This window comes from Cardiocondyla obscurior, linkage group LG17, assembly GCF_019399895.1.
Source record: "Cardiocondyla obscurior isolate alpha-2009 linkage group LG17, Cobs3.1, whole genome shotgun sequence".
Classification (NCBI taxonomy): domain Eukaryota; kingdom Metazoa; phylum Arthropoda; class Insecta; order Hymenoptera; family Formicidae; genus Cardiocondyla; species Cardiocondyla obscurior.
The window spans coordinates 4,302,654-4,319,324 of NC_091880.1; the positions used below are offsets into that span (position 1 = coordinate 4,302,654).

The window sequence follows — 16,671 nt, forward strand, 5'->3', positions numbered from 1 at the left end:
CTGCGACTGCATTTTTTCCGTCGCGATTATGCGGGCGCCACCTGCCCGCACGTGACTCGCGCGCGAGCTGCGAGCGCCGAGCGGAAACGAGCGTGTGCAAGTCGCGATGAACTGGCGTAATTGCGATAATGATATCCGACAGCGTATACCGCCGTAATTTATCGCGACCCGGCCGAGTGACACTGGAGTCTGCGCTTACGACCGCAAAATAATAAACGGGCTTATCTGAGCCGCGATACGCGAATGCGAATTTACTTTCATAGCGGAATCGTCCAGACCAGACGTCTTGGATTTCGCTGGATTCTGCTGTCTCGCATATTTCATCTGAATCAGCATTTAATTGGCCTAATCGTAACGAGAAAAAAAAAATGTAGCATAAAACAGTCAGCGCGTTTTTTTAATTTTTTTTATCGCTCGTCGGTGGTTGCAATAAATCAAATAATAAATCTACATTCGCGATTAAAACTTTCCCATCGCCTTCTCTTTGTTTTATTTTACTTTTTTTTTTTTTTTTTTTTTCTCTAGTTTACTCTCTACTTTGATAATTTGATGACCGGGTCGTGCCAATGTGAACCGATCTAATCTACCCTAACGTGTGACTTCGTCAGAGTTCTGCTTAAATAGAGCTTGCAAGGCGTTCCCCAGTAATCTTACTCCCGAGATAGCGTGTGAATGCGATGCTCGAATCGTCATTGCTGATTTGTATGTGTGACGAGGGGTGCATTTTATTTCCCGTGTATGCGCGAGGAGCGGAGCATAGCCACCTCTACGTGAGATGCACATGGCCCGCCGCGACCGAGACGTGGGTTGAGATAAACAGCCGAGCTTGAATAGGCGCGATCGGCGCCGAGTAATTAGCAACTGTGCGTATGTCAGACACGTGTGTAAACGCGGCGCGTGTGTACACACGGTAGGTACGTTCAGCTGGGAAAGAATGCCATTTAGAATCATTAATTTCCTTACACGTTCGACACGCTGGTCATAGCACGGAAATGTGGAAGACCTATATACGATATTCCTATATATGAAAGTAATCGATATTAATGATAACAGAACGCTTCCCCATGCTCTACACATTTTTGTATTAAAAAAAAAAAAGAAAAAAGAAAAAAAGAAACTTTTCAATTCTCTGCATTCTTATTTTTACTTTATCTAAAATGTTTATTGCCCATGTAAGAATGTATGCATAGAAATCTGATTCTTTGTAGTAGAGTTGTATAAAGTTTTAAAATTAAATAATTTTAAATAATCTTCGCGAGGCTACAAAATGTTACACAGGTCAAATTTAAAGGCAGCGTTCTCTGTTGATAGGAGGAACAAGTATACAGAAATCGGTAAAATATCGTCTGCAGGGATAAATGTTGAAACGCGCCGTGTGGGTAAGTTGGAGAGACTTGAGAACGCTCACATAATCGATTGCCGATGACTAAACTTGTATCGTAAGAGAACATATGAAATGTATAATCGCAGATAATATTACTGAAATATATAAAAAAATAAAATATTTTATAATTAAATTAAAAGAATCGAACAATCAATGTTGTTCATCTTTTATAAAAGTAATTACAAATTTATTTTATTAAAATTTCTTTTTAAAAAATTTGTATCCAAAATTTTTGTATGCAAAAAATTCAATAAGATATTTATAAGAATAATTATTAATAAAATCATATATTGACTAATAAAAAAATTTTAAAATCATGTATCGACCAAGCTTTGTGTGCGGAAGGTTCAAGAGATGAAAGTACTTCTAGTGGGCGCTTCGTGATATCACGTTATTAAATATTACTCCGAGTTTTTTTAAAGTTTTCAGAGAAATGAAATATACATAATTCTTTGCAAAAACAGCGTTATTTTTGATGTTGAAAAAGTAAAACCGAATAAAAAGTTAAATAATTTATCAATATAAATTAATTCATATCTTCAATAAAATAATAATTAATATTATTATTACACACACGTAATTAGCGTAATTATTAGTCATGATATATAGAATATTCTATGATATCATTTACTGTTTAAATCAGATGTAATCCTAAACCATAACATATAATCCTGTTATCATTATCGTATTAAGTTGTAATGATAATATATATTTAATAATAGATATATATTGCAAGACGTGTGCGAGATTTGAGAGCGTCACGACGGGTGCAAAAGAAATCAGCAAAAATCAACTCGGTTCCGCTCAAATTCTATTTTCATTTTCACGAAAATACTTAAGGCTCGCATAATCGATCTTCACGTAGGCGAGATCTACTGCCGAGTTCTTTAATCCGTCCTGATCTCGAGCGTACTGAGCGACGACGTTGTAAATGTAGTTCGCGAAATTAGTTCGTGACTTCGTGCAAGGATTAAACAGCACGCCGACGTCATCCAGCACCAATCAGAGAGTTTGACTCGACGGGGCACGATTAAACCGGGTTAATAAGTTGCCTAAGTGCAAATCTCTCCAAACGGTCGAACGAGCGTGCGTTGTTCGGTTGGAAACTTCTTCCTTGCAAAAGTTTACCCCTGTAACGATCTTGTCCGCTCAACTAATAAATGGACTTCGGACCATTCGCGGCTGAGTCTACTAATGGGAGTAACCGTTCGTGTAATCAAATAACTTCTTCCTTTTATTTTTTTTTTTTTTTCACTCTTAAATGCAGCCAAGCGATGTTTTATCGGTGCTTTCTACCAGCGGCGAAGTAATACGTGCGCCAAGATTTTATTTTTCTGCGAGCTGCAACGGGAACGGGTTGCACGACGCGATATCATAAGAATTTATTGCTAGACGTTTATCGAGTCCAGATTACGTGTTGATTGTGTAAAAACTAAAATGCTTGATCCACAATTTTATACTTGAACTACATATCGTCATTGATTAACGTTTCGTCAATCGCCACGCTAAGTCTAGGCTAATACCGAGCGTCGAACTCGTTGCAGATTTTTAATCAATTTCCAAAGGAACTGCACTTCCTCGCGTTTATAAGAATGTCGTCGCGCGACACTCGCTCGATCGACGCAGTTTAAAGTGACAGCGTAATAATTTCCCGACACGCCGGCGAGGAGTTAATCTCACCTGCATCTCGGATCCAAACAAATTGCTCCGACCTCCCGCCGGGCCTCTCACCCTCGCACCCGCTACCTTTCCCGCATTTTCAGAGATTCTTGGCGCGCACCTGCGCGCGACACTTTGTCCTATGTCGTTACTCATGGTCGCCACCCCGCGACTGGCAAACGTTGTGACGTTTCTCTCGCAGAAATCTCCCGCTAAATTGCCGCGGACGGACGTAAATGTGAGAACGACTTGGCTGCTTTACAATTTCAATTAACAGGTGTCGACGCGGTATATCCTTTTAATGCTCAAGTCACTGCGAGGTTTTTCTCGCTACAAAGGTGACCGTGTGCTACGTCGCGTCTCTCGCTCGCCGCTCTTAAATGTTCTAGCTAAAATTTATGCAGGGCGCCGATCGCGAAATTACTCTGCATGTCCGGTGTTAAAACGAGCCTGCGAATACCATCCCGCCAATAACGGGCTAGCCCGTGCAAAATAACGCGCGTGGATCAGGCGCCGAATTAATTTCCCGTGCTCGCTATATGGACGGGCGATTGGTTTTTCGGGAATTGCGCGAATGGGCGATCGCTGGGAATATCGCTGGAGATACTCCGAGCCGCTATATAGAATCCTTAAATGGCTATCGACATCTGGCTTTTATTGTGCTTCGATTACGTTACCGTTGATTCCTAGGCAACCGACTCTTCTGTGTTGGCCACGCAATGTATTTTTCATATTAGCATCGATAAACGAAAATAGGAATCTAATTTTCAAAAAGAAAAATATAACAAATGCCGGAAATAATCTTTTCGAAATTTCTACCGTTATATAAAATTATGCGCTATTCTCCTGTTATCTGGAACACCTTCAGGTTTTAAGTTGTGGCTTTTGTATGTAAGTTTCTATCATATTAATCAATCTTAATTACATGGCGACAGGATATAAGATAGCAGGACTAGGTATCGGCGCGTCGGTCTCCTTTTAAAGTATCAACGTCAGAAACATCTTTTGAAGAAAAACTGGTTTTAGTCCGCCCGATTAAACGGTGATTTACGTCTGATCATTTTGTTATCGCGTTAACTGGCAAGGCACGTCGGCGCAAGAACGCCGTAGATGCGGGAGGAAGCACTTTCTACCGGGCGTGCAGATGGAGCAACGAGATAAAGAAAAAAAAAAATCCGAATATTAACATGCGTTAATGCGTTCGCGCGTTGTACACGAGACATTCACTTAGTCACTTTCGTCCTTTTTTCCGTGACGATTATCATAATAATCTCCGGCAATCGAATCTCAAGCAGCTGCGCGTCTTTCTTCACGGCACAAATTGATAGATAGACGTGTGCAAAGCTCTTGAACGCTAAGAGGCCTATCCTGAAACGCAAAAAGGATGCACGTTTGTCGCGCGTTCTAAGATATTTTGTAAGAGCCCGTGTACGAAACATTACAAAATCTTCCATTTACCGATTGTTAGGCCTATTTTGTAACTAATTTTTTTTTTATGTAGACATATTTAAGTGCTAGGACTATCGTTTAACTTTTTCAATATTAAAATGGAATATTTTCTTTCTTAATCAGTGCAATATCTGTTTTAAATGTTGAAGCATGTAAAGAAAAATTTCCTAAAGAAATTTATATATATATTAAAAACAGGCTAACGTTGGATGTAATTTTTTAAATATTAAAACTAATAAAAGATATAAAAGAAGGTGAGAAGTAGATTCTCGTGAATGTTTAGGCAAATAATTATGAAACGCTCGGTAGATAATCCTAAAATAGCCATCTCGTTACATCACAGACTACATGGGCGAAAGAGGTCGTGAACCGTGTTGCAGCGGCGTAAATGTCACGGTTCATTGTGCGGATGTAAGAATGAATGAACGGGTCGGATGAATGGCGAGGGTCAGCTGAGCAAAGGCACGTCCCGTTATAGGTTTGTGATTATCATGTAAAAATACTGTACTATAAAGATGTATACTTGATTGCCGACATAAATGCAATAGATATCGCTTTAGGCGCACATCTGCGTCTTCTATCGACATCCGCCAAGAAATTTAACGATTAAAATTGTTACTTTACGAGCGAATAAATCGAAGGCAACGACAATTAGAACGTCATGTTAACTAGATAAATTACACATTAGTCAGTCATAAAAAAAAGCAATTGTTTAATTATTACTGGCATTTAAAATTGTTTTTCAAGTACCCAAAAATTGTACATTTAACGCGTTTAATTTTTATTATCATTATTTTTTTTTATTAACAGCGGAAATTATGGTCTGATAATTTTAGTAATTTCTATTTAGGAATTTCTATTTAGTAATATTCTATTAAATTCAATACTATAATTTCCATTATAATCCGTATGCATAATGCGATATCAATTTAGAGAAGGTAGGATACATCTGCAAAAGTGATTCACATTAAGATCTGCTTTATGATCATGACCCGGATCTTAGATCGTATTACAGACCACGCAAATGTAATTTGGATGATAAATCCTTGACACTGCAGTGGATCAGATGGTACATCCTCCAAATTGATGCGGGCAGTATCAGCGCGCTAACGTTGACATATGTACCTACCTCATCGTCAAAGTTCATAGATATGATTAATACGCTCGGACATCCTGCATTTTATCTTATATATTTATTGCGGTATTTTATTGTGCCGACATATCGTGCCACAATGCGCACTCGTTGAAAATAAAAAAAAAAAAAAAAAACCTATTACTCGCGCATGGTTTGAAGAAAAAGTAAAACTCTTAATATCGCGGCAATTAGCTTAACAGAGAACTACTCGGATATAATTAAAAAGCGAGATATTGCAATCCACTTCTTTACTTGCGCGTTCGCGAAGTTTGCCTTGCGAAAATTTCTATATCTGCTACGTAACCTCTCGTAATTTTTCCCCTCGTTATTTTCACCAAGCAAACATTGACCTTACGAAATCATCATGCGGCATCCCGGTTCTGGTATTAAAGTGCATATTTCTCGACCCGGGGCATTATACGCCGTTCGCTTATTCTCGGTCGCTTCGAAATACAGCTATCTCTAAAATTTGCATTCGTGCATCGCGGAGTAGCCAGTTCCTGGCCCTAGCGTGAAATAAGCACTCGTCGCGAATATGGGAGTAAGACAATCTTGAATTGCGCCCGCCTACACGCGCGCATGTGGAATACGGATGGCTATGTACTTATTCCAAGGACTGGTTGCATCAAGTTTCGACGCTGACGGCGACGTTTTTCAAGAGGATTCACGGCGGTAAAGCCGGTTGGGTGCTGGGCCGTGAGATGGCGACGCACTGACCGGCGCCGGGCGTCGTACCGGCGGCAGTCTCGGGGACGACGCCGTCGCCGCCACGTGGGGAGCGAATTTGAATCAGCCGCCACCGGTTCCGGCTTGTTTCGCCGTGTCGGTGCGATCGTTCGCACCGGTGCTCACTCGTGGTCCCTCTCGCGCTTCCCGCCGCGCGGAGTTTCGCAATTCATCGCGCGACTGCTCCGGGAGTCCCAGGAGATAACGCTTGGTAAGAAAGAGTGTAATACGAAGAAAATACGCGATAATTAAAAAAAAAAAAAAATTAAAGAGAAAGATAATCGTCGACGTTTTCTGCGGAACGGACTGCGAGAGAATTTGGCGCGGGAGATAAGCTGGTAACGGATAACGCTTTTTTTTCAGATTCGAGCTGTGAGAGGAGACTTCTGAACGGTTCTCGGTGCGCAACAAAATACCGGCGACAAGTGTCGTGGTCGATAATCGCCGAGCCCGAGAGCAGGTATCACTCGCGGAGTCAGAGGTCATTGTTCTCCATCACTGAGTATCGACACGCCCTCCCCTTCGAGAGAGAAGAAAGGACCGCCACGAGAGAAACCGCTGGCGAACGGGAGAGAACGGGAGAAAAGGCCGATCGGTCATCCGTAACGAAACGCGCACCGGCACCGGAGTTCGCGATCGACCGCGATCGCCGACGCGGTACCGGCGTCACCGCCACGTGACACCCCGGCTGTCATCGGTTCCCGACAGCTTCCTCCCGCGCCACGTGACGACATCGATGATCCGGGACAGCCGGCGCCAGCTCGAGACGTAATCGCAGCGCGCGGGTGAGCCGTGAACGTGATCGCCGCGAGACGGAAACGCGCGCGTCAGCTCGTCGTCTCCGATGAAATCAGCGACGTAATCCGGTGTCACGCCGCTACGTTCTCCGAGCGGTGACTTAGTGACCGAGCATCGTGACGTGCGTCGTAAGCGGCATACGGTGGCGTAACAACGACGACGACGACGACGACGTTGAGGAAGGCAGCGGTGGCGGTAGAGGAGAAGAGCAGCCTCCGCAGCAGGAGAGGGAGAAAAATCAAGAAGGAAGTAGCAAGTGTCACGAAGGGACCCTTGTCAGTGAGTGGTGGACCGTGGTGCGGATCTGTGGGGGCATCGTTGCGCGTGTGATAAGGATCTCGCCCGGGAGAGAAAGTAGGAGAGAGAGAGAGATAGACGACGGGAGGCGCAGGACGACAGGAGGGTGGACGGTAAGCACGCGCAGCGGGACTCGCGCTCGATACGGGCACGCGCGCGAATTCGACGCGATCGCCACTTCCGATCGCGCCGGCCGGCTCGGTACGGAGGACTGTGACCTTGCAAACCCGACCTTGGAAATTGGCGCCACCGTCGATCACGTCATTTTGCCCGGGGTCGAGAACCCGCGGTTCCTACGTATCGCCGAATTACTTAGCAAAAAAAATTAAAATTTAATAACTCAACCCGCGGCGAGTGTGAAAGAGACAAGAGAAATACGTTTGACTGTACTCCGCGATCGCCGATCTGCGAGGTTGTCGTCCCGTTTCATCGACTCCCGAGAACGAGAAAGGACTTGCTGGTAGTCGTGTGAACTGTAACGTCGATGGAATGACTCAATATGCCGCCTAGGTAAGTAAAAAAAAAAAAGCATACACACGAACGGGCCGGTTTCACGCAAAGTACCTGCTCGGTTGGGGGTGATAATTGACGGGTGGTAAATTAAAGGGTAAACGAAGGGACGATCGAGAGCCACAGGTAGGCTGCTCTCGGCCGAGAAGTGGAAACGTCACTTTAGTGATCTTCAGTTTCAAGCCTTTTGACGCTTCGTGACTCGAGGGAACTCTTACCGGCACTGAAAGGGTTGATCAACGCCGCGTAAAATTTCTATTTCACGCGGAAGAACTTCAATTCGGTAGTAAAATAAGCAAATATTCACGTAATCATGGGTCTAAAAATATTTGAGACAAAGTGAAAGAGACGAGAATATTACAAGAGACGGGTGGTTGATAAATTTTTCTCATATTAACTTTCGTATGTCTCCAATTTTCTGTTTCGCTTAATAAGTAATTACTCGCATCGTTGCTCGCTTAAATGGTGAATTATCGCGATTTCCTCTCGAATTGATTTCTTTTTTACCGTCAAGTTCGCGTTCGCGTTTCGAAGACAATGCCGCATTCGTCATATATCTATGAACGTAGCTAGAGCGGACTTTACTGCGCTTTTATTGCCCTGTAATCCGCTCGCTGTACACCTGCGCTCGCAGTGTACTCGCGCGTGCGACAAGTGTGCGGGGAAGTGTCGCACGCTTCAAATCCGCTCCCGATCGCGAGCATGCACGAGACACACTGCGAGAGAGATGAGCAAATCCTCTTTCACCGTGCCGCAGCGGCATAGAGATGCACAGAGATCGTTGCGTAGAACCTGTTACATTCAACGTATAATCCTTAATTCGACGATTTATTACTCCCGTAGCGAGAGTGCCGCGAGAACCGAATTTATTCCCTGGGTACCGTGGCTAAACCACCCTCCTGCCCCCCTCCCCCCTCGCAAAAATTTACACGCTCACATTGTTACTCCACTCTGCTTACTTAAATGTATCATATAATTATTTATAAAATAATCACGCATCACAAGCGCGCAGCTGATGCGCCCACTCTCATACCGTTTCAATCTCTTTTTAAGTTTGAATGTATATTAAAAAATCCAATCTCAAAACGGTACTCTGCAAAAATTAAAAAAAAAAAAGAAAAAAAAATTGATATGATTTACTGATTCACCGCGCGCGAGAGGTAACTTTAATAAAATATTTCCGTGCCGCATTCCGCGAGAACGCGTAAATCCGCTTAAGATCGCACGGAAATGAGACGCGAGACGCGCCTTCGTGCTGTCGGAAAAGTCATTCGCGTGTAATAATTAAGTGTGGGTATTTTCACGGGCTCTTGATACGCATAGAACGCGACGCCCGCACGTCGCCCTCGACACGTGTACACCGCGTACGACCATTATTTACGATCGCGACGAATTCAGCTGCGCCAACGACAGATACCCTCGGCACGGCAAACCGCTCGACGTCGTCATTGTCACCCGTAAAATTTCGGTGCGCGAGCCGAGTGGCCCGGGCTTCTCATTCAACGGCGGTAAATTTCTGAACGTGTCCGGCTGCACGACGACGGTGGAAGCGCCGCAAACATTTCGCGAGACATCGCACGTTTTGCCAAGAACGCAAGCGCGATAGAAATCCGCCTTTTCGGCATACGCAACGTAATTTAAAGTTTTAATAGGATCGCACATCTCATAACTGCGTGGCACCTGCGCCTGCGGTTGGAAAACGCGCCGCGTAATTATGTAATTTCGACGGTGTAATAACGAGCTTGTATTAATTTTACAATTTCGCCGGGCAGCGTCGCGCGGGCTATTTCGACCCGCGGAATCTTCAAATACGAAGGAGCATCCGAAAAATCGTCGTGGCGTAAATTTCGTTTCTCTCAGAGCTCGATTTAACGTGAACGCCGCAGTTTCCGACTAACGACAAAGTATTTGGGCACCCTTAAGCGCGTAGGTCGATGCTGGTTTTGCGCGGAAAGCTAGATGATCCCGCAGGCTTCGGCGGTCTGCGGACAACCGGTATAAATTCAACGAGACGTTCTTTTGCGACGCGCGCGGTCTAACTGTTCTTCGACGAGTGGAAAAAAGTAAAAAAAAGGGACAAAAGACAGTCACTGCCATGTGCGTTAATCCGCGCGGAGTGCATTTACGAGCGACCGCGCCGTGATAGTGTGCGTTTACACATAAAACAGGCCGTCGCGCTGGCGATGCACACATGGGACGCGCGTTCAGTAAACGGCACGTGGAATTTCGTGTTGCTCAATTCCGTTGTTATTCAACATCGAAATTGTACGCGGAAACTTTGTCCGCATTGCCGCCGCGGTTCCAGAGATCCCATAGAAAAAATTGCAAAGTTGTCGCGAAGAAATCATATGATAAAACGGAACAATCGCGCGTTCGCATAAGCTGTGCGAACTGTGTTTCGCTCACCTCGATCGTTGATTACATTTTAATAGCCTTTAATGGAACACGTGCAAACGTACGTGAAACAATACGCCTAATTAATTAATTATCGCGGAATTATCGTGTTAATGTGGGCGATTGTTAATACATATATGTATGTTAAAGGTATCGGGCTGCAAGCTCGAGTAAACTGCACATTAAAAGTTTTCCCGAAGATCGAATGTTCGAATAATGTATTCTCTTATCAAACGGAAATGCTCCGCGGTTATCTGCAAATTATTAATTAATACCGCGAACGTAACGTTCTCATTTCATTTCCGTCGTCAAGTGTCGAAAGTTTATCAGTACTAGAAAAAAATCACTCGCACGCGTCATTACATACATACATACCGGACATAATAGTTAATTCGACGGCGTATTGCCGGTTTACTTACATTTATATCATCCGGTTAGATTATTTTTTATCCTTCCGTCCGTCCTTCCTTCCTTCCTTCCTTCTTTCCGTGGCGGTATCCTGGATTATCCTGAAGTGTTAAAACACATTTAATTACTTGACACTTATATTACACCGCTCTGCTTTCTTTTTAATAATTATTATCGCTAATCACCTACACTATCACTCGAAAGACGAACGACCGAAAGAATGACGATGGATTATCGCGGTGATTATGACTGACATTTTATTTATACATTACGCGCACAAAAATGGTACATACGCGGTAGGGAAAAAAAAAGGAAAAAATTATCTATATTTTTGTGCAAGGGAAGTTCGCCTCGTCTTCTTCAGACGTTCATAAATCTTTCCCAGAATTCACATCTTAACGAGAATAGCTTCCGATGAAATACGGATCACGGGACAAGGTCTGCCGTACTACGGAAATAACGTCATTTCTCGTCATCCAAGATTGGAATTACCTTGAAAGCCGGCGATATCCGCTCGCGAGCACGAAAGTAGAAATTAATATTTGCTACGGCTATTGTATTCGTCCCGCCGCGTTTCTCTCCGCGAGAGCTCACCGCCCTCCCCCTGTTTCACGTGATAAGCAACAAATTACTTTTCCTTGGCGACGCAAATCCGCAACGCCGAGGAAGAAAGACGCGAGGCGAAATAAATGTCGGGTGCAAAACGCGCGTTGAAATAAACGTGATGCGAGGTCAAAAGGCAACGGGAGGGTATGTCTGGCTGAGCAGTAGAAAACGTCGCCTTCGTCGTAACGTCGATACGCGAAGAACCACTTTACGGCGAACGTTAACGCCACGAGGAAACCTTCATCTTGTTCGACTTTAATAATCTTTAACATTATAATATACATATCATATAAAATAACTAAATACTTCAATTTGAGATCTCGACGTGAGAATTAAGTTTTTTTTTTCTTAATTATTATTTGTGAGGCTGTCTTGCAAATTTATTGTTAGAAATTTTCGACGGCACAAGATGTTTGCGCGAAGATCTTGCGCCAAATGTTAAGGGGAAAAAAAAAAAATAATCTGGGATTTTTCACATGGAAAATTCACGCTAGAATGGCTGTTACAAAACGATTCGAGTATCGTTCGCAAAGCGGAGGATTGATCCTGCGCCGTAAGAAACGTCGCCGATTTCCATACCGAGAAACGAGTCTCGCGGCAAAGATTTGTTACTAATGGAATTGCGTCCGTGCACAAGGCTCTCTACGTAGGAGTTTAGATTAAGCAATTCAGATGCGAGAGCACCGGGTCTTGACTCTGGAGCGTGTGTACATGCTGCTTCCGCCATAAATTGTGAAAAATAATGCCCCTCGTACAATTCGCTGTTCGCGCGACACCAAGGAATCTTCCTTCTCATTAAACCCTGCTATTTCGCAGCAGACAAGAAACTTTTGCGCAAGTTAATTCCGTGATCTGATGTTTTTCAGGACACTCTCCCGGGAGCGTACTCGCCATTGTTTCAAGCGTCTATATAGTTTTACTTCTTTTCACTTAATAATTTAATACATTTCATCGAAATCAAAATATTATATCTATTTAGAGCAAAGATAATGAATAAAATAAAATAAAATAAAATAAAATAAAATAAAATAAAATACTGCTTCGTGTGATAATGAATTGTGTCCCTGGTCGAGAAGAATGCACCCTGGATTTATAGAAAATACTGTTATTGCTTGCCATAACTCTGGCTCTCGAGAGTTTAGTTTTTATTTAAATACGATGATTAATCATATCGAAGTAAGAATAATGACACAGTCACCCGGTCTTTGAACAGAATAAATGTTAGATGACGTTAAACTTTTGTCGTTCAGAACAGATTAATATTTACAACATTGCAAACTGGCGGTAAAGGAAATACGCCTGTAATAAATTATTGTTTAATAATGACACGTTATTAAAATCTGATAAATGTTTTTATAAAAATATATAGAAATTAAGGAAAAATACGTAAAATTATATTTTATAAATATTTCGTAAATATGATAAAATTTTGAATTTAATATAACTCGCGTTCTACATTTTTAGTTGTACATTTTTAAATGTAATTGTTAACAATAAAAAAAACTGCGCGTTTTATTTGTTATATGTTTTACAATGTAAATGTAGAATATGGAAGGAACTCGAGAGCACCGTGTTTTCTAATAAAGAATAAACTCGTTCGTGTTTTGCGCGTTTTCGAGAATAAATTGTTCGTAATTACAGGTATTTTCGTGCGAGATACGGCATATTCAAGCTGCGCAACGTATCGAATTTTCGGGTGCGTGCCGTGACAGTTGTTATTTCTGACATTATTTGGGGTGCTGTGTTTCAGGCACGCCAACGAGATTGAAAATGCGGTCGGAATTTGCGGTTTGCTTGCGCTTTGCAACGGACGTCACATTTTAAAGGGAATTTATCGTAGTTTAATTTCGCGTGTGAAAGCTCGCCAACGGAAGGACGATGCCGAAATGAAAATGAATCTTTAAAAGTGTCTTCATTGAGAAACGCGGAAAGGGAATTTACTCCCAACTACTTTGTAAAATTGCCACCGTCACGAGTAAATTCCCACGTTTTGCAGACGAGTGATTCTCCGCGCGGTTTTGGGGTGCAAGCATATAATCTATTTACCGCAACTTTTAACTTCTTTAAACTGCGGAAAATGTCGCGGAATACTATTAAGGTATTTCGCGGAAAGCTAAAAGTTTACGCAACAAAGAGTGAATTCATAGCTTGTTTTCTTAAAAGTATAATTTGCGACTTCATTATAAAGCCGCATGATATTAAATATAAAATTATCTCTGCAACGACAAGCTTTACGTATAAACTAAACATAAATTTCTTGTTATAGTTTGCCAATTAGTCACGGCGAACTAATTAAATTTTATTGCCCGGCAAAAAAATAATCAACGGCTTTATTAACAACTTTGTGTAACGTCGTGAATTCTTATCTGAGCTGCTTAGAATCAAAAAGGCGCAGCTGATTTTGTTGAGAATGAGTTTTCTCGAATAAGTAGAAGAAAAGTAATACGAAGCTAACAGGGAGACAAGTAATTATTGCGGGATCACTGAACTTCACCGCAAGATTCTCTTCTCTAGTAGTTACCTATAGCAATACTGATAACAAGATAATGGGACTGTATACGTGTCTAATTGGAAAATATTGCCGTACGTGGAAAGTTTCGTTTAACACGCGGCGGGCATTAACAAGAAAGTTTTACGCCACGCTGCTTTCTCTAGAAAACAAGCTACAAGAACTTTGTGGCACGTGAGACACATCGCGAGAGCTTCCGCGCGTTTTTAAATATTGCACTGACATTCGCGAGAAAATATTCACGTTGTCGGAATATTAACGAATAAATATCCCACGGTGGAATCCGTAAAATGAAAAGCCGCTTGATTTCACGATCGCGATAGTAAAAAGGTCATCGCTCGTGAGCGCGCGAAGGTAAAGAAAGAAAGAAAAAAAAAGGAAAAGAAAACGGGACGTGCAAAGGTGTCTTTGTAAATTGAACTTAATGCGACTGTCTGAATACGCTGTAACTGGCCGATGCATCGTGATCCACGATTTCCGTGATGTGGATAAGGATCGAATTTATGGTCATCCTTTGAGGGATAATACTACCTTGAGTGACTTGTTTCATTGTCGAGACAATAGGGCAAGACATATCGTCTCAGTGGAGCATAAATCTGGTTTATCGCGGTACTCGATCGTGGGCCACTGTGGTGCGCGAAGTTTGACGTGAATTTCGATACGGAAGAGCGAGCTGGCTGGAGTTCCAAGGTGTTCTCAAAATTTATATCTCGCATTTGTCAAATAAATCTTTACCATTTTCACTGTAATCAGGTAAGTCTTTGGACCGTTACTCGTTTGCGTAAAAACTTTTATATTAATCTAATTTTATGTAATACAGAAATTAATCGCTTTGACAATATTAACCTATCTTTTAAACGATTTTTTTGTTCCAATCATCGTATTATCGCATCAATTACAGACGATATAAGAGAATGGCGACACGAGATATTCTCTCCGCTAGTTTCGCGCTTCTGTTCTACTTTTATTTGAGCGTTGGATTCACGTTTGGAAATTAGAGAGGTCCAGAGGCAAAGAATTTGTATGTATTAGCTACGTCACCGCAATGGGATTGCCTCACGTATTCTCTCTAGAGGACTTGAATATGGCAGAGGATACAGAGAGAACTTCGAGTTAGCTACTTGGCAGCCTTCCACCACACATTGTGACATGTTTCTCTGTGGGTTCGCCGAAACTAAAATCCGAGGCGAGCATCCCAATTGATGTAACGTATTTCGTAACACCGATCGCTACTTAATTTGTCTAGAATCGGCGTTTTACACAAAAAAAATCTAATTAATAATAAATTATAAAAGAAAAATATCTGTTAGAAATTTACAGAATTAACATTTACGTGATTGTAAAATCTTTGAGACACTCAAAGTACACGTTAAGGTAAATGATACATCGTAGTTTTTTTTATTCTTTTACTTTTTTTTTTAAACGATTTTATCATAAAACGTAAAGTTTAAGTGACCGGCTTTAAGACAATATTACTCTTTATGAATAATCAAATATTATTTCTCTTGATAAGAAATTGACGCGTTTAAATTTAAATATCAGATCGAATTTCAAAGAGATAGCGCAAGAGAAATTTCGGTGAAGGCTGAAAGGGATGGGAAATGATTGAAATCAACGAGTTTGCGTTTCACTAGTTGAAGCATTGTTATACGCGTATTAATCAGTGCCTCGTCTCCCTTCAATTATCATATTACTCGCCACCTACGCACACCAGAGCAAGCACCATCGGTGAAAGGTCGCCCGATAACAGCAAACCTCCTCGTGGAGGCTTATGCGATAATGGCAAGACACTGTTCCACATGTGCGGTATTCCGTGTACGCTCCTCGATACGAACATCGTGTCAATCGAACACACAATATATCGATGTCGGCCGTCTCAATTTGATAATCTACTCTAACATGATAAACCTAAACTGACGAACAAAGCCAATTATTTAACAATTACGTCAATATCTCTGGTAACTAAAATAACCCGTGAAAGAGTCTGATCAAATCTCATTTTTTTAAATGTTTCTTAATCTTCTTTGTATTTTTCGCGACGAGACGGATGAAAACATTCAAAAATTGACCGTACACTTTTGGAGCTCTAATTATCATCTGAAATGGGGTCATCGCATTCTTATAAATCGAGCTGGACTTAAAAGCTAACAATTCTTTTCCCAAACTAATATAATTAATCAGAACGATAAGAAACTTGATCGAGGTCGAGTTTCCGCTGCTCGAGATACAAGCAACAGATGATGGACTGTTTTATGGCGGAATATTTTCTATAAAATTGGATTAACGTACGTAGGAGGATGACGATGGATTAGTATAAGAAGCTATAGACGCGCAGGCCGATTTTCTGAAATTCGATCGGAGTGCGAAAGCACGTTTATTCGCATCCTCGTGAAACGGCATGCGGGACGCGTTCGCGCGGCGTGGTATCGCCGGAGGCACGCGGGTCCTAAACGTCAGTTTATAGATAGCGACGTGCCACAGGCGGCTTAAGAGACCGCGTCTCTGCAATCGTCGCTGAATTATTGCCCTTGCTGGACCGGGCCGCGAACCGCACGTAGATAATGTTCCCCGCCTTCCTCAAGTCGCTCGCGGCAACGAGACGGAAAGGTTCCCGCCGCCGATAAATCGCTCGAAACGACGGCGATCAAAAGGAAAATTAAATGTAATCGTTAGATGCAAGAATTGCGTTCATTTTGACAGATATTGATTATGCAGTTGTGGATTATGAAGCTTTGATTCGATTAAATTGCATGTAATGATATTAAAAAATCGAAACAGCAGCAAACTAATGACAGA

General features: G+C 42.2%; 1 protein-coding gene across 5 annotated transcripts in view; it reads left to right on the forward strand.

Moving 5' to 3' along the window:
- Positions 1-6,723: 6,723 nt before the first annotated feature.
- The window catches only part of Mp (collagen XV/XVIII-type protein multiplexin), a 193,641-nt gene continuing 183,693 nt past the window's right edge, over positions 6,724-16,671 (forward strand). For 4 of the 5 annotated variants that reach the window (XM_070668208.1, XM_070668209.1, XM_070668212.1 and 1 more), the window contains exon 1: positions 6,725-7,958. In XM_070668208.1, the coding sequence (XP_070524309.1) occupies positions 7,948-7,958 (11 nt within the window). In that variant the 5' untranslated portion in view covers positions 6,725-7,947. Of the gene's footprint in view, positions 7,959-16,671 lie in introns of all 5 variants that reach the window. The other variant, XM_070668210.1, reaches the window with a different exon arrangement.